The sequence below is a fragment of the Podarcis erhardii genome (assembly GCF_964252035.2).
Source record: "Podarcis erhardii genome assembly, chromosome: 16".
NCBI lineage: Eukaryota > Metazoa > Chordata > Lepidosauria > Squamata > Lacertidae > Podarcis > Podarcis erhardii.
In genome coordinates, this window is record NC_138514.1 from 17,861,887 (window position 1) to 17,889,138 (window position 27,252).

The window sequence follows — 27,252 nt, forward strand, 5'->3', positions numbered from 1 at the left end:
AGGAAGCGTGTCCCGGGGGCCTGCCGGGCTGCAGTTCTTGGCATGATGCTTTTTTCCTTCCTCCTCCTCCTCCTCTTCCTCCACCAGCCCTCCACTTTTAAGAGCACAGCCGGCTGGTCCCTTTAAGGGAAGCTGTTATGCTGGCTGGGAAAGCAGAAACCTGACTGGAAAGCCCGGCCCAGTAATCCCTCCCTCTCCCCCCCCCCTCCGGCCCGCCCTGCTAGCTGGTGCTTGTGACATTCAGTAAGGAGGGGATGAACCTGGAGAGACGGAGGAGCCGGCGGCGTCGGGCTGATGGAGCAGAGAGGAGCCCTCCCCACCACCAGCCGGGGCAGAGGGGCTGCTAGGGGGCTGCTGCTTGGCTGAGAAGTGGGGGGCTGGCTGGCGTCTCCCCCCAAGCCCAAGCCCCACCACCATCACCTTCCTCTGAGAGGATGGAGAAGGACGGCTGCAGGAGCTGAGAGCTGCCCTCTCTCGGTCTGCTCTGCAGTCACTTCTTGGCAGCCGGGCTGGTCCTTGCCCTGCCCAGCCCATCGCAGCAGAGCATCCTTTGGGAAGAGAGAGAGAGGACCTCCGTCCATCCCTCAGCATCCTTTCCCTTTTGTCTCCAAAAGGAGGGGGGGGGGAGAAACCGCTGCTGCTGCAAAGAGAAGAGGGAGGGGGAAGAGAGAAGAAGAAGACGCCAGCACCCACCCCCCCACCCCACATGTCTGCAGCTTGGGGGGTGGCGGCAGGCAGGACCCACAAGCCCCGAGCACCCCGGCAGAAAAGGGGAGCTTGCTCTCCGTCGTATCCAGACACGAGGGGGCTGAGCCAGCAATAAAAAGGAAGAGAAGAGAGCGAGGTGAGTCTGAACTAAGGTGTGTGTGGGGGGGGGAGGGGATGAAGTAGGCAGCATCTTTTGACACCCTCCCCTCCCTCTTCCCTGCTGAAAATCGAGCCCTTTTATTATTGGGGGTGTCCCCCCCCCATGCATTGCTTGAACTGAGGCTGATGTTGGTGTGGCACTGAGATCAGTGGCACTGGGGGGGTTCATGAGAAGCCCCCCCTCACTTATAGGGGGGTGTGGGGCAAGGAAGAAGGGTGTTTTTTTGGGGGGGGAGAGATTAATAATAATAATAAATTTTGAAATCAAGGTGAAATCGAGGACCAGCCTGCCTGTCCTTCCTGGATAGCGCAGGTGGAGAGACTGCTCCCCCCCCCGCCCCCGCCCCCCCTATCTCTAGTGCAGCAAACTTTTTGGCATTCCTATTAGAAGGTCCTTGTGTGTTTGATGTGGGGGGCGGGGCAGGGGGGGAGAGGATTTATGGTCTGAGTTGGTCTAAGAGTTGCCCTCTCTGCAGGATGCTCTTTTGGGATGCAGCAAATTTGGGGAGGCAGGTGGAGAGAAGAGAATGAGGGTGGAATTCTCAGTCCTGGAAAGGGACTTCATTCTAGTAGCATCATGAAAGACTGAGATGAGCTTCAGGGGTGGGACTGCATTTTAATTTGCCAGAATTTCTCTCTTTCTCTCTCTCTAACACACACAAACATCAACTTCCCATCCTGTAGTTTTGGAAGATTGTGGGAAGGGGTGGTGGAAATGTGTGATTATGATGGCTGCATTAAGCTGGTTTAAAAGGGTTATTATTATTATTATTATTATTATTATTATTATTATTATTATTATTTTATTATATGCACATATAAAATATCCTACCCAAACCCAGAAGACTAGCAATTCTGATGCCCTAAAAATGCCTTCAGAACTTCATTTGTTTAGTTTTCAAATAATTGCCTCAACTGGAAGCCATTAAAAAGAAAATTTGACTAGAGGAATGAGGCTTGCAACTCCCAACTATCACTGCACCCGAAGGGAGGGGGTATTTCAGAGATTTCAACATTTGGATTATCAAAAGATTATCGCTACTGGATCATTTGCATGTTTTTGGAAGCCCCCACTGATCTTGGTGGAACTTGTCTTCCCAGGAAACATGCAAAGAGCCAGGCTTCACTTGTTAAATATCTCAAATGCAGAGGGAAAATTCGGAAGAGGTGTCCAAAATTGAAAGCTGCCCCTCCTCTAGGGGGCACTGTTTTGGAATTCCACAGGGTGGGGAAATTGACGAGTTTTCAGTAAAGAGCAGGCAAGATTTACAGGAAAAGGCCAACTGGCCTGTTCTTGAATAGATCAGAGAACAGATTGCAAATAAGCAGTGCATCTTAACACCATTTGCTGGCTTAACCAGAAATAAAAGAAATCCCTGAAACATGATCACATGTGGTTTGAAACCTGTGGGGAGAGAGGGTCTTTAGGAGACCAACCCACACCTCTCACCCCCTTTCAGTGGCATTTCTGCCCTCCTCTAAGGAATATTTAGACTAAGAAAAATGTGTGTTTGTGGTATGGATGCTTTTGTATTGAGGCCAGGAGCGGGGGCAGATCTTGATTATGTTTTATTTATTTATTGGTGGGGGAGGGAAGGAAAAGGACCCTGGGAGAAATAGACAGCGCCTTGTGGTGCTTCTGATGTCAAGGACAGGTGACAGCCCAGCCCCAAAAACGAGGCTGCTTACTTCTCTGTGCCTCCGTACTGCACAGGAAACTGCAGTGATCAGAATTGCAAGGGAGCAGAGTGGGCTGAGCCCAGAGGGGAGGGGAGGGGAGGGGGAAGAGGAGGGTCCCACCGGCATTCTTCTGCCCACTTCCCCAGAAACCTGCCCAGCTCTCTGCTTATTATTACCCCGTAGGGTCCGTTTCGAAATCCAAGCTTCCAGAACAGGGAGAGGAGGCCGGTTCTTGTGGCCTGTCTACCTGCAGCCAAGCATTTTTGATGCTTTGCCTTGAGAGCTGATGGTAAGAGCTGACTGTACCACCCTAGCCTGCCTTGCTTGCACACCTTCTCCGCTGCACATTGCAGCCTGTTCCTGCACTACAGCTTCTTCCATTGTGGCACCTTTTCTTTCTTACTTTGCCCCTGGATTTGAGCGGCCAGCTCTGCGTTCAATTCATAGCAAGGATGGAGCCTGGCTGTTGGCGCAGGCTAGGCTGGATTTTCTGCTGTGGCTGCAATCTATGGGAATTGTTCAACAGTTTTCCTTTGAGGCTGGTTTTGTCTCTTCTTTATCTACAAAATCTCTCTCGGGTGCTGGAGGGTGGTGGGAACGAAGGGCGAAGGCTGGGGAGCCTTTTGGTCATACGTTTTGCAGACTCCAGACGCAATTGCACAACAGCCCGGCAATGGAACGATCTTTCAGGCACCTGGGTCCATTCGCACACTCAAATTGCTCTTGTGCGGCTGGGCGTTGACTGGGGCTCCTCCACTCAGTGGTTCTCAGATGCCAACCAACATCAACTCAGTACTTTAATGTGGCAGCACCAGATCTTTGGAACTCCCTGTCGATTGAGATTCGGCAAGTGCCTTTGCTTCATTGATTTTGACGCCTGCTAAAACCCTTTTTGGTTTAGACAAGCCTACCCAGACATGTAACTTTATTGCCTAGGTTTGTTTATTTTGTTAATGTTGATTTTAATCTATATATCGATCACTTTATTGCATTTGCTGCTTTAAAGTCTGTTTTAATGAATATTTTATGCCATTTTCACTTATGGATTCCCCCCCCCCCCCCGGTTAAGCGGTATATCAATTTTGAAGACTAAAAAATAGGTGCACCTTTGTAACACTCCGCTTCTAATACAAATGATGGCTGTTCTCCTCACCTTATGCCAGCCTTATATCTAACAGCTAACTTGGTCACCACAGGCGACCAGAAATTGCATGCATGTGAATGCATGGAATTTCATTCAGGCTGCCAGAGGAAGAATGAACTGCTCCATTACACTTCCACTTGGGAGAAGCCCACAAGAAGGTTTCCACAAGCTTTGAATTGCAGACTCTCCAAGTGTCCCTATTTTCCAGGGACGTCCCTAATTTAGAAAAGCCATCCTGGTTTCTGATTTGATCCTGGAATGTCCCACTTTCCCTTAGGATGTCCATCTTTTCACTGGAGAAATGTTAGAGGGCATGGTAGGATGTTCCTATTTTCATTGGATAAATTTTGGAGGGTATGGAGTTATCTGATGGCAATCCTGTATAGGGAAGGGGTTTTTTTATGTTTAATGTTTCATTATGTTCTTATATATATTGGAAGCTGCCCAGAGTAGCTGGCGCAACCCAGTAAGATGTGTGGGGTATAAATACAGTATAGTAAAAATTATCAGTATGGAATGGGACATCCCTATTTTCATCAGAGAAATGTTGGAGGGTATGGAATCACTGAAATATTTTTAATGCCTGCTGTCTAGTTTTTGCCCTGCCTTTTCCCAGTTTGTTATCTGGGTTCTGTGAAGTCAGGCCAGGACGGGTTGTGCCTGGGAAAAGGAGAATACTCCAAGGGCCAGGCAAAAAGGCCTGGATAGCTGCATTTGGGTCTCAGGTTTTCCACCCTGATTTAGGAGAAGCCCTGCCTCTGTGTCGTGGACAAGATGTTTTCAAAGCGATAAGGGGGAGCTATGGACTTCCTTGGGACCTTTGGTAGGTCACAGCATACCCTCTTGGTTATTTCTCTGCAAAAAAAAAAAAAGACTGACGCTCTCCTCTTGTTCTTTTCCCTAGTTGGCAGAGAGGAGATTATGATACCTGGTCAGGGGGGGAATTGGGGACACAATGGGAAGCAGGAGACCATTTCTGTTCTGCTGCCTCAGCCTAGGAGCTGGGCCCAGGAGGCAGTAGAAAGAATAATAATAGGAGGCCTATGCATTATTGAAACACCAAGTAAGTGACTGCTGGCTTTCAGACCTCTGGTGCTCCAAGGGATGGGGGGCGGGGGAGGCCATAGGAGCAAGCAGGTGTCTCTGTGCAGGGAGGAAAGATGCCCCATAGCTCAGGGGTGCAAGGCAATCAGTCTTCGCCATCTCTGGTCACAAAGATATCGGGAACATCCAGCGAAGCTGAACGCTGGACTGACAGGAGGAAGCCTTTGTCCATGCTTAAACTATGGAAGTCGCTTCCACAAGGGGCAGCAATGGTCACTAACTTGGGCAACTTTGAAGAAAAAATCAGAATCTCCGTTCTTGCAACTTGAATCCATTAGTTTGGGTCCTACCCTCCAGAGCAGGAGAAAACAAGCTCACTCCCTCTTCCACGTGAGATATTTGAAGGTGGCTATCGTGTCTCCTCTCAGTTTCCTCTTTTCTACATTCTTCTTATGTAGATGTAGAATCCAGGGATGAAGAGCTGTCAAGGGTTAGATCATCTATCTAAGAACAGGAGGTGGGAACACAAGAGACTTATTCATTACCTTGCTGTTACTGTGAAATATTTATAGCTGGCTAGGGGAGAGCGCTGTTGCACTCAGGGCTTCCCATGGGCATCTGAGTGGCCACTGTGAGAACAGGATGCTGGACTAGATGGGCCATTGGCCTGATCCAGCAGCCAGGCCCCTCTTATGGGCTCATGTTCTGGATTTCGTAAGAGAGTGAGTAAGTGAGACACTTCTAGCCCAACAGCTTCCTGATGCCTCCATCCCTTTTTCTGCAGTTCAGTGGCGATGGCCGAGAAGAGCCTTGACCCCGCATGCGTCTCCATCGCCCTGGAGGACACGGTGTGCAATTCCGGCTCGCAGGATGCTCCCCTCCTGACCACCCACCTGAAGAAGGTGGAGAACCACATCACGGAAGCCCAGCGGTTCTCCCACTTGCCCAAGCGCTCGGCTGTGGACATTGAGTTTGTCGACCTGTCGTATTCCGTCCGGGAGGGCTCCTGGTGGCGGAAGAGAGGTAGGATGCTCTTCTGGCTTTTGTGCACACGTGTGAATCGAGGCCCGCTGCTTTTCCTCTATGTCTTTCCTTCCATGGCCCCTCGTGGCTCTGCGTGTGCAAACATCTATGTGCATGTGTGTGCATAGATGTGATGTGCTGGCGTCCCTCTTAAGCAGGAATATAATGGGAAGAAGCGTGTGGAGAATTGTGACTAATGTACCAAACTAAGCTACATCTGCCTCTGAGTCACAGGAACAGCCTGGCCTGCTTACTGGCTAGTTAGGACATATTTCTTGTTTTCTTCCTGAATGTGAACTGGGAGGCGTCAGTGTTTGCTTAAGTGATATAGGAAAGAAGACCTGCAACAAAATGTTGCAGCATGGAGTGTTCCCATTAGTTGGGACACTCCCTTCCACCCCCCCCCCCGCCCCATAAGTCAGCCACCATTGCATGCCCACCAAGCATGCTAAGTCCTCATTAGACTGCTGTTTTGGGGTTCCCGCCTTGAGGTTTTCTCCCTGTCCAAACTTTTTTCAAAGAGGGCCAGATTTGATGAAGTGAAGGGCTGTGGGGGCCGACCAAAGTTGTTGACCTTTTTGAGGTTGTTTGGGGATTTTTTAGGATTTTACCCCAGGGAATAAACTGCCACAGGGGCCAGATTAAACTGATTGGTGGGCCGGATTTGGACATGCCAGCCCTATAGTTTTATTGCGGGTTTGTTTGCTTTTTTTCCAAATCTTGGTTTTTCTTTAAACCAGTTGAGCATGGGTGGCGCCATTTTTGGCTACATAAGCATCAGCACTTTCACCTGAACTTCTGAAATCGAGGGATGGTTCCTTATGTGCAATGGAAAGGGAAGGGACTAGAAACTGAGGGTGGTGAAGGGGGGGGGGCGGGAAATGGCAAAAGCACAGCTGCTCACTTTTGGAACCCTCCAAGAAAGAAGATCTTTGTGAAGGTTCAACAGCAATTAGAGGCATTATGCTCCCTTGTAAAACCCGCTCGTCTCTTGCCCAGCTTTCTGGGAAAGGAGACAGCAACGTAGGTGATGAGAGAATTTAGACACTTTGATGGGTTTGCTTGATAGCTTGAATCTAAGGTCTTGCAAGCAAGCCTTACAAGACCTTAGCTATCACCTACCTGCCAACGCCAGTGGATATATTAGCTTTTGTAAACAAGGTTGTTGGCAATTAAAGCTGCCATCTTGTGCACATTTAACTTGGGAATAAATCCCACTGAACTCAGTGAGACTTACTATTAAGTAAATCAAATCATAGGGTTGGACTGTAACCTAACCAGTAGCTGAAATGGCTGGTTCAGTGCATAGCACTTTTCATCTTGTAACCTACCCCAGGACCTCAGGGTGAAGGGTGAGATGATGATGATGATGATAAAATCCAATGGGATCCATCCAATGAAACTGAAGGATGGGAGACTCAGGACAGACTAAAGGAAGGCCTTCTTCTCTCAGCGCATATGGAAGCTGTAGAATTTGCTACCCCAAGAAGTAGCAATGGCTGTCAATGTGGGATAGCTTTTAAGGGGGATTAGATCATTTTAAAGGGGAATTAGACAAATTCATGGAGAGTAAGGCTATCAGTAATGACCAACAGCAGCTGCATCACCTCTAGTATTAGAAGCACCATGCCCTCCTGTGGCACAATGGGTCACAATATCTGACTGTCAACTGGAAGGTTGGTGTTTCGAGCCCAGCCAGGGATGGCTGTGGACCGGTTTCCTGCCTTGCAGGGGTTGGATTAGATGATCCTTGGGGTCCCTTCTAACGCTACAATTTTATGATCAGCAACTGTTGGAGAGGGCAGTTAAGCTCATATTCTGCTTATGGGCTTGCCACAATGGTTGGCCATTGGGGTGGGGAGGATGCTTTATGAGGAACATAGGACACTGCCTATCAGACCATTGATCCATCTACCTCAGTGTTGCCTGCACTGACTGGCAGCAGCTCTCCAGGCATGCAGACAAGGGTCTTTCCCATACCTGCCTGGAGATGCAGAGGATTAAACCTGACACCTTCTGTGCACAAGGCAGGTGGTCTACCACTGAGCCATCCCCCTTCCCCTAAATGGCCCCTTTGGTTTGATCCTGCTACAGGTCTCTTCTAATGTTCTCATGTGTATTGTTTTTAACACTTGATTGGAAGCCGCCCAGAGTGGCTGGGGAAACTCAGCCAGATGGGCGAGGTATAAATAATAAATAAATTTATTATTATTATTTATTTATTTATTTATTTATTTATTTATTTATTATTATTAGTCCAAAACTGTCAGCTTGTTCCTCCTTTGCCATTTAGCCAACTGTTTGGGGAGCAGAAACCCTTGTTTTGCATGCAGGAGGTCTCCCAATTCAATCCTTGGTGTGCCTTGTTAAAAGAAGCTACGCTCCATGTACATTACAGATTTAAAGAACCATAATGCCACTTCAAAAGCTATGGCTTTTGCCCAAAGGATCCTGGGAGCTGTAGTCTGTTAAGGGTGCTGGGAAACCCGCAAGCAGGACCTGAGCATCCCATTGACTGGTATTCAGAAGCATTTCTGCCAGTGGCCATGGAGGCAGAGTATCACCATCCTGGCTAGCAACCACTGATAGGCTTCTCCTCCATGAACAGAGATGGAGCGCTACAGGTCCCCAGCCCTTGATCCACCTGAGCCCTGTTCCCACACAGGGCTCTGGCATTTTTGCACAACCCACAATGGCGAGAGAGGTCCCACATCCCATGAAGCTCCAGAGGCAGGAATTCTGCCTCTGGGATGGGGACTCCCCACCTGAAGGCATGCCTTGTTCTGCTCCGTCTCCCCGAAGATCGGAGGCCTTGATGCCAGGCAAGAACACGTGACAATAAGGAGATAAATTTAGCATCTGTTTCCTGCCCCAGCCACGGGCATCTTTCCCTCTCTTTCTCTGAGCTCTCTGGGGAGCCCGGTCCTGCGTAGGCGGCACCGTTGCTCCGCGCATATAAATCAGTGCTGCAGAAAGCCGGGGGAGGGTTATGGCAGGTGGGAGGTGGTGGCCTGCCTTAATTAGCTCCTCTGCATTGAATGCCAATCACCAGGTTCCCCCCCCCATAGCAAAGCCCCCAAAAGAAGGCATTTTCTTTGGAAAGCATAAGGTCAAGAGCACGCCAGCACGGGGCAGCGCCAAAGGGTGCTGAGCTCAAGGAAGGAAGCATTGGGAGCATAGGAAGCTGACTTATACGGAGGTCACATCCACACTGTACATAAAAGTGCATGATTTCTCCCAAAGAATCCTGCAAACTGTAGTTTGCCGGGGGGGGGGATCAAAGCTCCACGGGGCAAACCGTAGTTCCCATGATTCTTTTTTTGTGTGGGGGGGGGGTGAAGCCTTGTGCTTTGAATGTATGGGGCAAATGCAACCAGAGTCAGACCATTGTTCCATCTAGCTCCATGTTGTCTATGCAGACCAGACATTGACTTTCCAGGGTTTCAGCCATGCTGGCATCTTCTGAATGCCAAGCAGATGGTCTGCCACTGAGGAGTCGTCAACACTTGTGCTTGTCCCATGCTTAAAAAGCACAGGTCCAAGCGGTTTTGTCTTTTCCCCACTGCCCCCCCCGAAAGCCTGCTCTATAGCGCTTAATCAGAACACACAGCAATCCATGGAAAACCCGATTGCCGTTTACTCCAATTCAATGCTGGGTAGCACCACCAGGGAAGTGCCCAAAGTGTGCATGTGCGCGCACACTCTATTCAGAAGCATGTCGTTCTGGGGAACCACCTGTTATCCACTAGCGCAACTTGTGTAGGCAACCCCGTCAAATGCACTTGCTAGTACCCCAACCAGGGCTTTGATCGCCCTCCTGGCTTGGCCATTCATCCAGGACTACAGACAATAGAGCAGTAAGGAAGTTGCCCCAGTGGCTGACAGTGACAGGCTGCCTTTGGCTTGGCAGGTCACAGCTTGCGCAATCCTGCACTCAGCGGTTCCCCCCTCCCTGTCCCCGAATGTTTATCCCATTGCTTCAGCTTTAGGGAAGAGGGAAGGGATGGCTTGATAGACAGCGGCCAGTTCTCTATCTGCTGAGCCCAAAGGAGTTTGGCTCTGCCTTAAGCCAGTAAGATCCAGGTTAATCCTACTTGGGATTGACTTTGTGGAGCCCTTGAAGAAGCAGCTTCCTCCACTGCCCCTCTCTCCCCCTAGCCCGGGTCAGGTTATCTGGGAGAAATTTGACCCCTTGCTGTACGCCATCCCTAAGGCGAGAAGGCTGGTGGGAATAATTTGTGTTTTGCGTAAAAAGCTTGCCTGTGCTTGCGTTGACAGTTGTATGACCCCCCCTTGTCCATGCTGTGCTGTGTTGCTTTTTAGGGCAAAGGCCATAGCTCAGCGGTAGAGCATCTGATTTGCAAGGAGAAGGTCGCAGGTTCAATCCCTGGCAACTCCAGGTTAGGGCTGGGAGAGACTCCCTGGTCTGAAACCCTAGAGAGGTGCTGCCGGTTAGTGCAGGCAATACTGAACTTGGTGGGCCAATGGGTTCGAATCAGGACAAGTTCCTACGTTCCTGGAAGAAGTCCACTGACTGCACCCTGGCAGCTCAGTCAGTAGAGCAGAAGACTCTCAATCTCAGGGAATGGAGTTGATATCCCGCTTTATCACTACCCTAAGGAGTCTCAAAGCGGCTAACAATCTCCTTTCCCTTCCTCCCCCACAACAAACACTCTGTGAGGTGAGTGGGGCTGAGAGACATCAGAGAAGTGTGACTAGCCCAAGGTCACCCAGCAGCTGCATGTGGAGGAGCGGAGACGCGAACTCGGCTCCCCAGATTACGAGTCCTCCGCTCTTAACCACTGGGTTCGAGTCCCATTTTGGGCAAAGGATTCCTGCATTGCAGGGGGTTGGACTAAATGACCCTTGTGGTCCTTTCCAACTCTACAATTCTATGATTCAAGCCAGGGGTAGGCAACCTAAGGCCCGTGGGCCGGATGCGGCCCAATCGCCTTCTAAATCTGGCCAGCAGACGGTTCGGGAATCAGCGTGTTTTTACATGAGTAGAATGTGTTCTTTTATTTAAAATGCATCACTGGGTTATTTGTGGGGCCTGCATGGTGTTTTTACATGAGTAGAATGTGTGCTTTTATTTAAAATGCATCTCTGGGTTATTTGTGGGGCATAGGAATTTGTTTTTTTTCTTCTTCTTCTTCTTCTTTTCTTTTCAAAATATAGTCCAGCCTTTCACAAGGTCTGAGGGACAGTGGACCGGCCCATGGTTGAGGGGGGAGGAGAACGAATTCCTATGCCCCACAAATAACCCAGAGATGCATTTTAAATAAAAGGACACATTCTACTCATGTAAAAACATGCTGATTCCCGGACCATCCGTGGGCTAGATTTAGAAGGCGATTGGGCCGGATCCGGCCCCTGGGCCTTAGTTTGCCTACCCATGTTCTCAGGCAGGGAGAATTCCCGACCCTCTCTGGAGATGCTGAGAACTGGACCTGGAATTTTTTGCATGCAAAACCTCTGAGCTTCAACCCTTCACCCGAGATTGAGATTCCTGCACACTGCAGTATGCGTGCAAAACATCTAAGTTGCACTGATGGCAGACTCCCCCAGCTGCAAGCAAAGACCCTTGTCTGGATTAGTGCAGAGCCCCCTGGGGAAGGAGGGGGTGGAGAAAACCATCCGTACTGTTCTGTGAAAGGTTTGGGGGAGGTGCTCTTTCTTTCTGGGGGATCGGGCCCCATCAACCAGACTCTGGTCTTGGCTGAAAGGAAGAAGAGAAAGCAAACCTTGCCGAGAAGGATGCCCTCACTGGCATTGCCTGAGCTGAGTTAGATTTGCAGCAGCTGAGCTCAAGGCAGGCGGAGGTTACTGGCAGTCAATGAACTCGAGTAACCACCCTGCTCTGCGCCGCAATCGTGTCTGAGTGGCAGGCCAGCGGCATCTCTCTCATGCTGCGGGGGGAGAGAGTCCTTCCTATTTTTTCCCTGGGTTTTCTTGCAATCGCTCGCAGATTAAAATCTACTGGTTTGTTGTTTTCCCCTCCCCCCCCAGTCCACCTCTTTTCCCCTTCCCCCTCTTCAAACCAAAAAGAGGCATTGCCTGCATGCGTGTAGCTCAGTGGTTCTGTGTCTAAGCTCTGGGGCTTAGTCTGAAGTATTGGGTTTTGCCCCAGAACCTGTTTTCAGTGTTGGGGCTCAGCTTTGTCAAGGAATGGAGGCTGGGAGGAACAAAGAGCTTTCTCTGAGGATGTGCAGAGCAGTTTCCTTATGGCACTGCATAGCGACGAACATTTGGGGGGTTGTCAGAAAAGAGGATTTGGGGCAGGCTTTTGCCCAGGTGACAAATCTGTTTAGGAGGTTCATGGCTGCAATATATGCAGCAAGCAGTTACACACACACACACACACACACACACACAGAGAGAGAGAGAGAGAGAGAGAATGGATTTTTATTGTATTGTGGAGTTGCCGTGAAATGAAGTGATAATGAAGTAAATTTCTTACCTCCCCTTGAAGTGCCTTGATTCAGAATGGAAATAAATACAGATTCAGATTTCCAGTCACACACACACACACACACACACACACACACACACACACATTTCAAATCCAATTTCACTGAGGTTTTTTTTATTGTTATTATCTGTTTTTCACCTCTACATTCTCAGCATATGAGAATGGCTTGGGTGGAAATTTCCCCAGCTTGTTTTCGCAGGGTTACTGTGCCAGGATCCCTTCAGAAGTCAAGATTAGCGAGGCAGAGAAAGAGGTTTTAGAATGCAGGGGATGGGATCTGCAAGAGAGATCAGATTAGGTGGATTATAAATCTGCCATCCTCCTAACCTACTGGACTTCCCTAGCAAAATGCTGGCCAGGGGTATTTGTGCTCAAATGCCCCTTCCTTCCTGTTACGTGGCATGACTTCTCACTGAGTACAGTTCCTTGCGCAACCCACCACTGATACAGTTTGTCATTGAAAGGCATTCATGTTCAGCTGTTAAAATTCTAGATACCATTTCAAACATGGAACAGTCTCTGGCAAGGAAAGCTTTCCTAGGCAAACTCCTAGAATAGTAATACATCCCTTTCCAGCCTGGTCCCCTGCAATAAGCTTTACTCGCCCCAGGTGATCAGTTGGGTGACTGTTAACAAACCTGATATAACAATTATTATGAAAACATGAAAATATTTAGGATTGTATCCTTGATAATGTTTCCCTCCAGTCCTGGGTTTCAGCATTCCATACCCTTTAAATGCCTCAGGTGGTGGTTAAGGGTCTCTCTTTATAGCATTTTGGTTGGATGGGTGGAAACCCTAAATTTAATGTTATTTTTTAATTCAGCCCTCCCATAAACAACATCTTCTTTTCAAAATAGATCAAAGGCAGGAAAACCACGCTTGGTATTTGCTGGAATTGGCAAACTTATTCTTTATTCCCAGTGATGCCTGTGGTTTGGGGTTCGTTTTGCAAGACAACAAAAGCGCTGGGGCAAATATTTCCAAATGTCAGGGCTGGCCTCAGCCACCAGAACAACCTAGATGGAGTCTGAGTTTGCCGTCTCTTCATTCACCTGCCTTGCAGCTGTGTACCTCATCCTGCAATTGTGCTCTTACTCCCTCACCCCTTTTACTCGGGCCCCTCTGCCTGTATCATCCTCTTTCCTCCCCACATGTCTTCCCCTTGTGCTGTTTCCCTGGGCAGCCATTTTGCCACTTGCAAGGGGTTGTGGGAAAGCACATCCCAGTTGCTAGGCAACCGTAGGGCCGCATAACTCAGCCTGGTCCACAGCACGCCACCGAGAGTTGGCGCACTGCAGAAAGTTGCTTCTATAGGAAATAACTTGAGCTAACTCACGGCAGTGAGCCAAGTCACATAAAGGGAGGAAAAGGCACGAATTTCCTTCTTGTCCCCTAGCGCAGTTAGTTGGTGGCTTCCACGTTACATACTTTGGTGCTGCTGATGAACTGCATTTCCACCATCGACTGGAAGTGGAATTAAATGGCTGGTTTTGCAAGGCACTTAATATAGCGCTATTTTCTACAGCAGTGCTTCTGCCAAAGCCCATCTCTAATGTTTGCTCAGAAATAAGTTGCGTTCAGCAAAGTCTGCAAAGAACTTAATTAGAAGCTTCCTCCTTTCAGCTTCTGATACTTTTATCAGCTTCCCTTCCGTGTAGGGATGGGATAAATGATTGATTGCATCTCAATGCTCCTTAATTGCCACATAATTAGTCAGTTTCTGTTCACCATTCGGGGGAGCATTAATTTCTGATTTCCCCTCTTTTTTCATCCCTCCCCCTTTCGTTGTAAAATCCTGCTATTTCATTTGTCAACTTTGCCATTGAAAGAGGGCGGTGTGGGGAGGATGACATCAGTAATTAAAGTTTCCTCCCCACAGGGAACAAGAACTGATTAATGAAGGGGCAATTGATTAATCCCCAGCCACCGTGAAAGGAAGCAATCAACAGGCAGAAGGGGCAATCAGGACATTACTACACTAGGACCTTTGAAACCTCAGTAGAGTTTTGCCTGACCACAGTGGACAGGCTGATGCTGCAGTTCTGCTTTATTGCGAATTATTTGCCACTAATCAAGTCGTGGGGTTTTGGAGAAGGGAGCCACACAAGAAGAACCTGAAATACAACAGACTGTCAACAACTGAGGGCCTCTATTATGGGATGGTTGCTCCTCAGATGTGCATTTATTTATTTTTTGCATCATCCTTATGGCATGTTTGGCATAAAAACACCTGTCTGTATTTCACACATATCCCCTTCTAATCCAGATTTACCCTTTCCTGGTGAAATCTGACAAATAAATAAATTGTTGCAAATGGCCTGTTTGCAAGTTAAGTCTTTAAGCCCTCTGGTTGTTAATAAAAAGTCAGTAAGTTCAGGATGGCAATTCCAGACAAAATGCCAAGTGTGGAAGGAAATGTTGTTTGATCAATGAAGGCAATATTCGTTGAGAATGGACACAGTTGCTACCTTCTTGGCCCCACAGAGAGTTAGGTCATAACCTTTGACTAATCCATCTGGAGTTGAGAAAGGAGAAGACGAAAGCTTTGGAATCCAACAGAAGTCTTTGTCAGGCAGGAACATAGTAGGCCTGCTGAGGAGCTTTGTGTAGCTTCCACGCCCTTCGCACTGGCAAAATATTGGCCCAGCAGAGTAAGGCACCTGCTTAGCTGTCTTGGAGAGCAGGGACTCGTGAACCCTAACCCTAAATTCACAGGTATATTCATTGTAATAGCAATGGATTGATAGGAATCATGGATGTGGCCAAGGGGGGCAGCTGCCCCCCACCCAAATCAATACAAATCTGAGGTTCTATCCCCCTAACAAAAGCCTGCCCCCACCATCAAAAAACCTGGCTACGCTCCCATGATAGGAATGTCTGTCTGTCACTCTCTTTAATAGAGATTCTTAAACACATTTACTATGGAATATTCTGAGTAACAATGCAATGGTTTGTACTGTTTCCTAAACCCCTGTCTTCTCAATAAGCATTCACCTCCCTCCACAACTATCAGTTTGGATAATAGAAAGCTGCTGTATACCAAATCAAAACGAGCTCAATATTGTCTACACTCAATATTGTCCACCAAGCTCAATATTGTCTACACTGACTGGCAGCAGTTCTCTTAAGGCTTCAGAGTGGGTACCTTCCCTGCCCTCGCTGGGGATGAGGCCAGGGATTGAACCTGGGACCTTTTGCATGCTAGGCACATGTTGTACCACTGACCTATGTCTCTTCCCCAGTTCCTTCATGCTACAGACTCTCTCTCTAAAGGGATGACTTTTCTTTTTATTTATTTAATAGTAAATTTTATTATTATTTTCCACACAACAACAACAAAAACAAAAAAAAAATACACAAAACACAAAAACAAGCATATAAAAAAAATCCGAATCCTACAAATTAATAATATTAACACTAAAAAGGAAAACAAACATTGACTTCCACCAATGACTTTTCTAGAGTGACAACCTGCTGCTAGTCACATGTCATTAAACTTCTCCAGCAAGCAAAAACGAAAAAGAAAAAAAAGCTAACGCTAATTGGACACTTAAGCCCTTAGTAATGCTAAGCACGATTAGCAGCTGCTCTCTGCATGTTGCTGGGTGTATACTAAGCAGGTCACTGTCGGACATTGATCTGGTGGGTGCAAGTAGGAGTGACTTTGCCAGGTCTTCTGAGGCTCAGGGGAGGAGCCTGGGGGATGTGGGTGGAGTCTCAGTGTGTGGGTGGAGCTTAGTGGAAGGAGGATGCCTTGGTGGGCCAGGAGACAGAGTAGGGGTAGGTTTGATGGCTCAGAGGTAGAGCCCAACTGAGCTCACGTATTATTTGTAAAACACCTCACATGTGCCAGGCGCTGTACAGGAATTGAGAAGACGCATCGATGTGAGACAAAAGGAGAAGGGAAAGCTTAACACTTTACCAGAGATTTACCGGTAATTGTCTAGGAAGGGAAGGCAAACCCACAAAGCCAAATAGGATTAGGAGAGAGAAACAGAAGTTTCAAAGAATTTCTTAAACAAAGAAAAGGCTGACCAGATAGTTTTCACCCAGGTGAACAGTATTAATGTGAGGATGCTTTGAATGTGCTTCGAATGAATGTTGCGGATCTGCCCTAACCCTTTTGAGGGTCCCTTCAGATGTCTGATTTATTGAGCCTTCATTCTTATTCACTTGCACAAAGTTCACGCAAAAGTTAGGTTGTGTCCATTCTTCATTGAGTGTTTGTTCTGATTTGTTTACAGGGTGGTTATATGACAATAATGATATATCCTGATTTGCTTGCAGGGTGTTAATGTATCTTCCTTTAATCATTCATTCCACCCACATTTTCCAATACATTTCTCTGTCACATTCTTTCGTTTGTTTGTTTCCTAAGTGGGCTTGTTGCGCTAGAGGGACAGAGCATTTCAGTCCACTTGAACTGTGCAAACTTAGAAGTTCCAATATCCCTCCTTGCAAAATAGAAAACTTTCTGGGGGGCAGACCAAAGTTGAATAGAGTTGTGGTGCTGTGGAGCCCTCTAGCGGTGGTACTAACTTCACAGCTGCTGATTTATTTATTTATTTGCACATTGCAAAGTAGCCAAGTTGTTCAACGATGTCTTCCTCTGTGCATGCGTCTGCAGTAGACAGGAGTCTAAGCGAGGATCCTAAAAAACATTTGCCGTGTGGATCTTGGATCAGGCAAGTCTGAAAAAATCTGGCTCCCCCTGGCTGGATTCTGCAAGGGCCCTTCATCAAGTGCCTTATCCATAGCTGTCAACGTTTCCCTTTTTTTAAGGGAAATTCTCTTATTCCGAATAGGATTCCTCACAAGAAAAGGGAAAGGTTGACAGCTATGGCCTTATCAATTCCTGTCAAAGGCATCTTGGCGGTAGCTGTGAGAAGAGGATGCTGGGCTAGAAGGGTCATTGGTCTGATCCAGCAGGGATCTTGTGATCTTCTTATGTTCTCCCTCCTCACACATCTAGTTGCAGGTTCAGGGGTAATGTGCACAGGGGGAAGGGCAGGAGGATAAAAGATTAATCACTTTTCCCCAAAGCAACCATCCCCAATCCTCAAAGTGGCTCAGTGGGCCTACTAATTAGCAAAACAAAACCCGCAGGAGACGTATTAATGACGCAGCCTCCATCTCTCCTTGGTCCTTATTTAATTTATATTCTTTTATTCATTCTGGAGTGTGGCACTGGTGTTTTTAATTATTATTGTTATTAACACGTATCCGTTGCCTCGTACGAAATGAAATAAAATCTCCAAGTGATTAGACGAGGTAAACTGTAACACACGGAAGCAATTTAAAAACGTGAAAACGTTTGAAAACAACCAAGACCTAAAAAGCTTATCCAGTAATGTATCGGTGAAGACAAGTCCTCCTACCCAGCCCACTAAAAGACAGCCCCCACCATAGGAGGCAATATTAATTAACCAAAGGCCTGAGCGGGCAAAAAGGCCTAGCCTGGCACCTCAAGACTGGCAGCGATGGTGCCAGGTGCGTCTCCCAGAAGCTGTAAGAATCGTGAGCCATGGGATGAAACTCACCAAGTCAACCTACATGGTGTACATTAAAAACACATTAGAAGGACGCTCTTTCCCTCAAAGGTTTCTGGGAAGTGTGGTTTAAGGGTCCTAGGAACTGGAGTTCTGTGAGGGGTAAACTCCAGTACCCAGAGTCCTATGAGGGAAAGAATGTGCTTTAAAGCATCGCGGGTACACAGCCTAAGTGTTTACACCAGGGGCAGCTAACCCTGTTTGACCCAGGGGCCATATTTGCCCTTGGCCAAGTCTCTGGGAGGGGGCCACATGCCCAGTAGCGCGTGCGAAATCCTGGAGAGCTACTGTTATGTACTGAGTTGAATAGGATCCAAAATGCAGCAGTCTGATTGGTCCTAGAACAATAGGATTCAGAATGCAGCAGTCTGATTGGTCCTAGAACAATAGGACCCAGAATGCAGCAGTCTGATTGGTCCACAGGAGCCACCCAATCCAGCTCCAGGTGGAAGTGAATCCACAACCTGATTGGCCTACAGGAGAATCCCGGAATTAGCCAATCACGTGGGGCCCATTGTGTAAATAATGTATATAAAGCAGACATTCTGGGGCAACTTCCATTTCCTCCTCACCACTATGAGCCGAATAAAGAGCATGAAATCCACTGTCGACTCCGAGTATATTTCAGCTACTGCTGGTCGGTGTAGACAAGACTAAGGTACATGGTCCAGCGGCCTGACTCAGTACAAGGCAGCTTCCCTGTGTTCCAGCCGCTTGCTCTGTCCGGCTCATCCATCCCCCTGTTTTGCTTTCCATATTGCGGTTGGTATCACAGCGGTTGCCAGTAAGAATCAGGTCATCTTGAAATTCTGCCAAAATCTGCCGGTCCATCTGCAGGAGGAAGATGGGCCCTGCTGACCTCGGCTCCCTTCCTGGAACTCAGCATAGCATCCAAAATTGATTCAAGTTCTCCGTTTAGGGGCTGGGCGTTCCCTGAAGCGCTGCACACCTCCTCGCTAGGCCTGGTCTGGACTGCTTCAAGACAGGAAGGAGCGGTTGATGAACTAGACTAGGAACCAACGTGCGTTCCCTTACTCCCTGTACCAAAGATCACGCCTTTGTCTTCTGAGCTAGGCTGTGGACACACTCTACATTTAAATTTTGAATTTAAAGCTAGGGTTCATTTAAAGCATGTGGTTTTCCGCAAAGGAGCCGGGAAACGGTAGCCTAAGGGTGCTAGGAATTGTAGCTCTGTGAGGGGTAAACTACAACTCCCAGAAGTCTTTGGGGAAGCCATGTGCGCCAATAATAATAACAACTATTATTATTATTATTTATTTGGCGTGTGGTGTGCATGCAGCCTCCGTTAATCCCAAGGAATACCTGTGCTGAGAATGCTTCCAGGCAACAGCTGCTTTGCCAGCAGCAGCTCAACAGGTAAAGCTTTCCTCAGAGTAAGGAGAGGATGCAATGGTGGAAAGGTCTGAAGCACTTGCTCATGCAGAAAGTCCCAGGTTCAATCCTCAGTGCCAAGTTGTGGGTGAACATATCAGACGACACAGCGATTCTTCAAACAGCTCTTGTTTATTCACAGGCCAGAACAGAACTGAACTGAAGGGTTCAGCCAGCCTGCTTATATAGAGCTCCACTACAATGCAACAGTAACCACTTTCTGTAACTATCCAATCACTGAACGTCACTTTCGATCCCTTATTTGCAAAAGTGGACCTGAGTGAAAACTATCTACAGTATCCCCCTGCTGGCCCAGGGTGAGAACTTCAGTACATAACACCCCTCCCCACAGAGATAAGGCGTTAGTTACAATCGTAATGGTTTTCTTATATACAGCACTACGTTTAATGGTTCAGTTAGGCACAAAAGCATATTGGTTACATTTCACCTACTTCCATTAGACCAACAGTATTACATGTCCAACAACATAGTCCTTTAAATAAGTTGGGTGCTTGGAAACTCTGCCAGACCACTGGGGACCGGTATCCAGGTCCGGGGAGCCGCCCAATTCTTGCTGAGGCTGTGATGCGACCCTAGGTGGCCTTGAAACCAAGTCCCCTGGATCCGCTGCTGTGGGTGGAACATCCGCAAGTGGAGTTGGCGGAATGTCAGGCACGGCAGTGGTCTGAGTCTGTGGGAAGTCCGGCAGACCCTCTGAAGCGGCTTGGTTTGGCTCCATGCCTGCAGTTTGTGAGAGAGGTGGAGGTGGAGCCTCCCCATCTGGCCCAGGGTGAGAACTTCAGTACATGCAGCAAGAATATTATTGACCCAAAAATGGAAGCAAGAAGAATTACCAACGATGGAAGAATGGAGGATGAAATTAATGGACTATGCGGAACTTGACAAACTATCAGGAAGGATCCGAAACCGGTGGGTCCAAAAATTTACCGAAGACTGGAGTAAATTTACAGATTATATGAAAAGTATTTGTGATGACCAGACGACGTTTGTAGGTTTGCAAGAAGTTCTGTGAGGAATAATATTAGAAATATTGTAAAAATGGAGAAGGAGAGATGATAGGTTAAGAGATGTAAAGGCAATATTAAGTTAGGAAGTGCATAAGAAGTGATTAAGACGGAGGATTATCAGAGGTGCTGATAGAAGTCCAATAAGAATGTATTTGTGATAAACTGCGTGGTATGTTCTAAAACTTTGTACGCTAAAAACTAATAAAAATATTTATTAAAAAAGAGAGAGAGAGAACTTCAGGAAATAACACTCAGCATCTCCAGGCAGGACTGGGAAAGTCCTTGCCTGAAACCCTGGAGGCTGCTGCCAGTTAGTGCGGCCAATACTAAGATAGAAGAACCAAAGGCCCGACTTGGTATAAGGCAGCTTCCTATCATGTTTGGAGAATGACTTCATGGGCTGAATTCCTGCATCCCTGTTAGGCAAGTGTTTAAAAGCACAGGGGCTGAAACGGAGGAGGGGTGAGGAAAGGGACATGACCAAGAATCTGGTGGTGGTGAAGCAAAGGAGCTTTGCTTGGGACTAAGAACATAAGAAAAGTCCTGCTGGGTGTGGCCGGTGGCCCATCTTAGTCCAGCATCCTGTTCTCACAGGGGCCACCCAGATACCTGTCGGAAGACTGCAAGCAGGATTTGAACACAAGACCATTTCCCTCTCCTGTGGTTCCCAGCAACTGGTATTCAGAAGCATGACTGCCTCTGATCATGGAGGCAGAGCATAGCCATGGTGGCTAGAAACCATCTATAGCCCTCTTCTCCACGAATCTGTCTCATCCTCTTTTAAAGCCATCCAAGTTAGTGGCAACCGCTGCTAGGGTTGGGTGATATATCAATATATCACCCCAAACCGGTTTGAAGTCCATACCGTGATATTGGTTTCACAGTTTTTACCTGGCAATATATTGCGAATCGTGGTGTGTGTTAGGGCTGGGCGATATATCGTCCAAAACTGGTTTCAAGTCCATAACATGATATTGGTTTTATAATTTTTGACCTGGCAAAATATTGTGAATCATGATTTTTGTGTGCTACGCATAAATCACAATGTGGGGGGAAACCATGAAGCCAGTTGTCAGATGATGATGTAGTTGCTCGAGAGCAAACAGGCAAGACTCTGACCTGTCTTTTCCAGGCTTTATTCTTGGTGCAAACTATTTACAGTGAAGAGCGTCGTAAGTTCATGTCTGGCTCAGTCGCTAGCAGAATCTGGGAGTGGTCAGTCCTTGTACCTCCCCCAGCACAACAGTCGCGTGGCCCCCAACCTTCTCCTTCCCTCCCTACGCCGAAACCTACTGCGCAGAATGGGCGCTGGCAAAGGGGTACTTCCCTTCTCTCTTGTTTGCTCAGGCTCGGTGTTGAGGCTCTCCCTAGCATCCCCTGGTTGCTGCATCTCCTCTCCATTAGAGGTGGGGCTTTCCTCCTCGCCGGAGGAGGAACTGCTTTGCACGATTTTTGGAGGTTCCCTATAACACAACTGCCCTTCCACCTCTGAGCTGATGGCAGTTCCCTGACACCAGCCAATGCCTCTACATAGCTCCACCCTTATTTCAGATATTGCAATATATCAGTATATCGCAGTGTTTAGCTGGTGAGATATCGTGATGTTGAAAATCAGATATTGCCTGGCCCTAATCGCTGCCTCCTGTGGGTAAGGGAGTTCCGTAGCTTAACTCGGTGCTGCGTGAAGAAGTCCTTTTTTTTAATCTGTCATAAATCTTCCCACATTCAGCTTCTTTGGACGGCCCCAAGTTCTCGCAGAGTTGCCCCAACACACACGCCTTCTGAACTCAGAACTTTTGCAAACTTTGCCTCGCCCCCCACCCCTTTCCCAAAACACCTTGTGGTTCCCTCCAGCTTGCTTTCCCAATAGATTCTGCTTCTTGTCCCCTCTGCTGACAGGGAGGCAGCTATTTGGTTGATGGGATCTGTGCACGGCCTGTCCATCTTCCGATAAAGCACATACCAGGAGATTAGTGGGGCGAAGGGTTGCAGGAGTCGAGAATGATGAGCAAATTTGGCAAGAACAGACAAAGCTGGAGGCAGACGCTGATCCTCGCGACATAGATCTCGCTCCCTCCCTCTTTTTAAACTCTTTCTCAATAGCGCTGGCAAAGAATGTCATCGTACGTCTTCATTTACGCAGAGCTGGGACGGGGTGGTGACGGGGGCATGGTTTCTGCTAGTCATTAGTTTGGGCAGGAAATCGGAAGCTTAAAAGGTATTCCTGCTTATCGTTGCCCCACACTTTTTGAAGGCTCACTCTTAGCAACCAGGGTTAGCCATTGTGAGTGCAGTGGTTAGAATGTCAGATGAGGACCTGGGAAACCAGGGTTCAAATTCCCACTCAGCCAGAAAGCTCACTGGGCGACCAGTCACCACCATTCTTAAACTAACCTACCTCACAAAGTTGTTGTGAGGATTAAATGCGGATCACAGTGGTAACTATCTACTTGCACTGGCGTGCTTTCGAACTGCCAGGTTGGCTGAAGCTGGGACAGAGCAATGGGAGCTCACCCCGTCGTGGGGATTTGAACTTCCAACCTTCTGTTGTTTAGACCACAGAGCCGCACGAGTCCTATCCATGGAGTGTACAGTCATACCTCATGTTACGTTTGCTTCATGTTACGTTTTTTCAGGTTGAGTCCCACGGCGACCCGGAAGTACCAGAAAGGGTTACTTCCAGGTTTTGCCGCTCGCACATGTGCAGATGTGCAAAATGACGTCACGCGCTTGTGCAGACGCACCACTGCGGGTTGCGTTCCTTTCATGTTGCGAACGGGCCTCCGGAACGGATCCCGTTTGAAGCCACATAACTTGCTCAATCCCAAATTATGCACCAAATACTAACAGGTGTGTCCTCCACTGTCTCTCAGACATAGGCGGGGAACTTGAGGTCTTCCCTGCATGTTGTTGGACACCAGCTCCCTTCATGTCGTCTGGGGCTGGGGGGAGATGGAGTCCCACAGCAATGGCTGGCCCTCAGCTTCCCCACTCCAGCTCTCTGACTTCTGGGGCAGCCCTCACAATCTGCCCACCTTCCTCCCTCTTTTCCAGGATATAAGACGCTGCTGAAATGTCTGTCTGGGAAGTTTTGCCGCCGCGAGCTTATCGGGATCATGGGCCCTTCCGGAGCTGGGAAATCAACCCTCATGAACCTCCTGGCTGGTTACCGGTGAGCCAATGCCGTTTCCTCAGAGAGAGGCATGTTTTTACCTGAAAGGATTGGGATCTTTACAGCTCCTGGTTTCACTGTTGTTGCACTGTCAGATTTATGTCCGGTAATGAGCATATATCACATGATGTTTGATGTCACGTGATGAACACGGATCATCTTTTCCAGAACGGGGGGACGGGGACTATTTTTCCTATATCTGACCCACCCATCACGGGCCAAATTTGACCAGTAGGCGGATCCTCAGCCAGCATAGCCAATGGTTTGGGGTGAGTGGAGTGGGCGACGGCTCCACATTTTAAAGGACCCTGGCCAATGTACCCTTCACGGAGCTCCTCCAGCGCTGACCCCCACATCTTCTCTGTGGTGGGTCTTGTCAGTGTGGCCCCTATTTGAGTGTGGGTCATTGGCAAATGCCCAAAGACATCAACTGTTGGTGCCAGCTCTCAAGAGAAAATTCCAGGTTGTGGAAAGCCCCATGTAGATCTATCCCAGCCCTTGACCTCTCCCTTCCTTCAAGCTGGGAACGCTGAGATCAATGCAGGTTCTCCAGCTCCATGTACGTAGCTCAAGCGGCGGCGAGCCTCTGGCTTTCCAGATGTTGCCAAAGCACAACTCCCAACATCCCAGGTCACTGTTCTCGTTTACAGGGAGACGGGCATGAAGGGGCAGATCCTCGTGAATGGGCGGCAGAGGGAGCTGCGCACTTTCCGGAAGATGTCTTGCTATATCATGCAGGACGACATGCTCTTGCCGCATCTCACCGTGCGTGAGGCTATGATGGTGAGCAGGGGTCCCGGAAACATTTGGGTGATAGTGGGGGGGGGGGTTGTGCCAGGAGAAACCTAGGAGGAATCTGGATTTCCAGAGATGTGCAGAGGTCAAGATGGAAGAGAATCACACCCTGTTGGCAACAGCAAAGGCTCTCTTCCCAACCCACTTCACCTCATGGATTCCACATTATGGAGCTTATAGCCTGAGAGAAGATTATTGTCAGGATCCTGTTGGTACATCACCTCCTGCCTCATTCCTCCTCAAACTGCAGAGGACTGCAGTTTTATTGTTTTTAAGCATTGTATTTTGTAAACGGGGACATGGTTCTGTGGTGGAATATGTAAGTTTTTTGCCCCGTATTTAAACAAACAGTCATTGTCTGTGCCTCAGAGTAGGCTCTGTCAGGAATTTGATTTCTGTGAATTTCAAAGCTACAGATCAGAATGCCATTATACTTCAGGTTTTGCTTTTTTATTTAAAAAGTGATATAGTTCTTGACAGAAAACAAGAAATACGTCTTATAAATACCTGCTTTGTGTTTCTAAATGTATCTCTTGTGGTTAAAATACTTATTTATAAATGAATTTTCATCCAAAAGTTTTTTAATATGCAAATTAATACAGAATAAACTTATGAATAAACACATACAAGACTGACAGGGGTTGGAAACTGGTTTGGCCATCTCTTGTGTCAAGGAGAAAGCCTGTTTAGAACCATCCACTTTGAGTATGGGAATATGTTTTTTTTTATTTACTTCATGTGGGAGAATCCCTGAAAAATATGATGCTTCCACAGTTCCTGTGGTTTTGATTTCTTGTGTAGTTCAGCTCTAATGTCTCTGGTGCAGTTATGGCAGTTCTCATTTTTTAAAACCTGGACCAGTGCCGGATTTACATATAAGCTAAACAAGCTATAGCTTTGGGCCTCACTCTCTTGGGGTCACCCAAAATATTAAAGAAAAAAACCTGGATGTACATTTCCAAAATATAAGATAAAAAACAAATGAAATAAAACCTACATACAGCAACAGTGTTTTGTGTTGTGTAGGCTCCTATGATGTAAGTCATGGGCCCCGCCTGCTAGCCTGCTCCCTAAAATATCACTGGTTTGCTCATTTCTATATATAGGGTGCAACATTCTGCATGTGCAAATGGCTTTAGATAGGTCCATAAATTACCATATAGCATATATTCAACACAAAAAACAGTGACAATTTGTTGTTGACAAAGGACAGCTGGACATATAAAGGGTCCCATTACCTTCAGTAGCTTAGGGCCTCATTAAACCTAAATCTGGCCTTGACCTGGGCTGTCGTGAAGCTAGCTGCTCTCATTTGAGCATGTAAAACTCCAGGGGTGGTGGTAGAAAGGATTCCTCCCCCCACACATCCACAGGTGGACAGGGACACCTGCTTTTCAATCACCCAACATCAAATGACCTGTTTTTACTCATGCCAACGACCATTTGTAGGAACCCCAGCAAACTAGACTTCATTAGGCCGCTGGATGTGCATTAACCTGCTCAGATCAGTTCCTAAGTAGAACATTTTCGCTTCCCTCCTCAGGTTTCTGCCAACCTGAAGTTGAACGAGAAGCAGGAAGTCAAGAAGGAGCTGGTGAGTTTGCACATTTCCTATATTTGAAAGCCAAGAGTTGTGTGTGTGATTCCCCCCATGCTGGACCTCATCAAGTAATGATGGCAAAGGCCCACATTTCGGGCTGCCTGTGGCAACTAAACCTGTCCATTTCCCCCTCCCTCCCTCCGTGGGGTCCAGGTGGACGAGATCTTGACAGCTCTGAGTCTTCTGGAGTGTTCTTACACCCGCACAATGTCCCTGTCCGGAGGGCAGCGCAAGCGCCTTGCCATCGCCTTGGAGCTGGTCAACAATCCTCCGGTCATGTTTTTCGACGAACCCACCAGGTAAGATGCCAAGGCCTTTCCAGGTTTCCCTATCCCTTAAACGTCACCTGGGGAAAGGCAGCAGGACTCTGTTAGCATCCAGTGGATGTTGCAGAGATTCCATGGGCCTCATTCAGCCTCGGTGTCAATTCTGGGGGAGAGGGCAGGAAGCAGTGGTAGGAGGAGGCTTCCCACTGGGCAAGCAATGGTGCATTTAAGGCTGGAACCTGGGGGTGAAGTCTAGGTGCCTCGCAGCCCAGAAGGCAGGAGGGGGGGAGAGAAATCGCCACCCAAAGAACAGCCCATGATAGGGCAAATGGAGGCTAGCCCACTATGGCACTCAGGCCCCAATCTCGGTCTTGATTCCTCCAAGCCCATCTGCCTTCTTACTTTCAGCTATTTCTGTCTGCTTCCTTCACACCATACATCTAAAGCAGTGCAGTGCCCCTTCAAATAGCCATGGCTTCTTCCTTCAAAGAATTATGGGAGCTGTATTTGTTATGGGTACTGAGAGTTGTTAGGAGACCCCCGACTCCTTTCCCAGAGCTACAATTCCCAGAGTTACCCGTGAAGAGGGATTGATTGTTAAACCAATTGTAGCTCTGCGAGGGGAATAAGGGGTACTGTCCCCCCAAAAACAACTTCAGCTATGCCATGGAGAGAAAACACACACACTGATGCTGTTGCCTTCTAATAACAACAGGGAGCATTCCTCAGTACCGGGGAAAACACACAAGGTAGACACACCACTCTCAGTGTGGTGTAGAGCCAGTGTGGCGTAGTGGTTAAGAGCGATAGACTTGTAATCTGGTGAACCGGGTTCGCTTCCCCGCTCCTCCACATGCAGCTGCTGGGTGACCTTGGGCCAGTCACGCTTCTCTGAAGTCTACCAGCCTCACTCACCTCAGAGAGTGTTTGTTGTGGGGGAGGAAGGGAAAAGAGAATGTTAGCCGCTTTGAGACTCCTGAATAGGAGTGAAAGGGGGGATATCAAATCCAAACTCTTCTTCTTCATTTAACAGAAACCACTCAGAAGGTACCTGCACTACACACGCGCACACACACACACACACACACACACGCACGCACACACACCTTTCTTTCCAGGAGGGCTGGAGACTTATTTTCTTTAAAAAAAATGAAAGCTCAGAGTTTGGGGCATCTGCCCAGAGTCCCCACTTGAAGCCTTCACGGGTGCCATGATGT

At 47.9% G+C, this 27,252-nt stretch overlaps 1 protein-coding gene across 3 annotated transcripts in view; it reads left to right on the forward strand.

The window, feature by feature from the left end:
- The first annotated feature begins 388 nt into the window (after positions 1-388).
- ABCG4 (ATP binding cassette subfamily G member 4) overlaps positions 389-27,252 on the forward strand; it is a 40,252-nt gene continuing 13,388 nt past the window's right edge. For all 3 annotated transcript variants that reach the window (XM_081843107.1, XM_081843108.1, XM_081843109.1), the window contains exons 1-6: positions 389-844; positions 5,520-5,758; positions 23,257-23,374; positions 24,025-24,157; positions 25,713-25,763; positions 25,923-26,068. In XM_081843107.1, the coding sequence (XP_081699233.1) occupies positions 5,530-5,758; positions 23,257-23,374; positions 24,025-24,157; positions 25,713-25,763; positions 25,923-26,068 (677 nt within the window). In that variant the 5' untranslated portion in view covers positions 389-844; positions 5,520-5,529. The remainder of the gene's footprint in view (positions 845-5,519; positions 5,759-23,256; positions 23,375-24,024; positions 24,158-25,712; positions 25,764-25,922; positions 26,069-27,252) is intronic.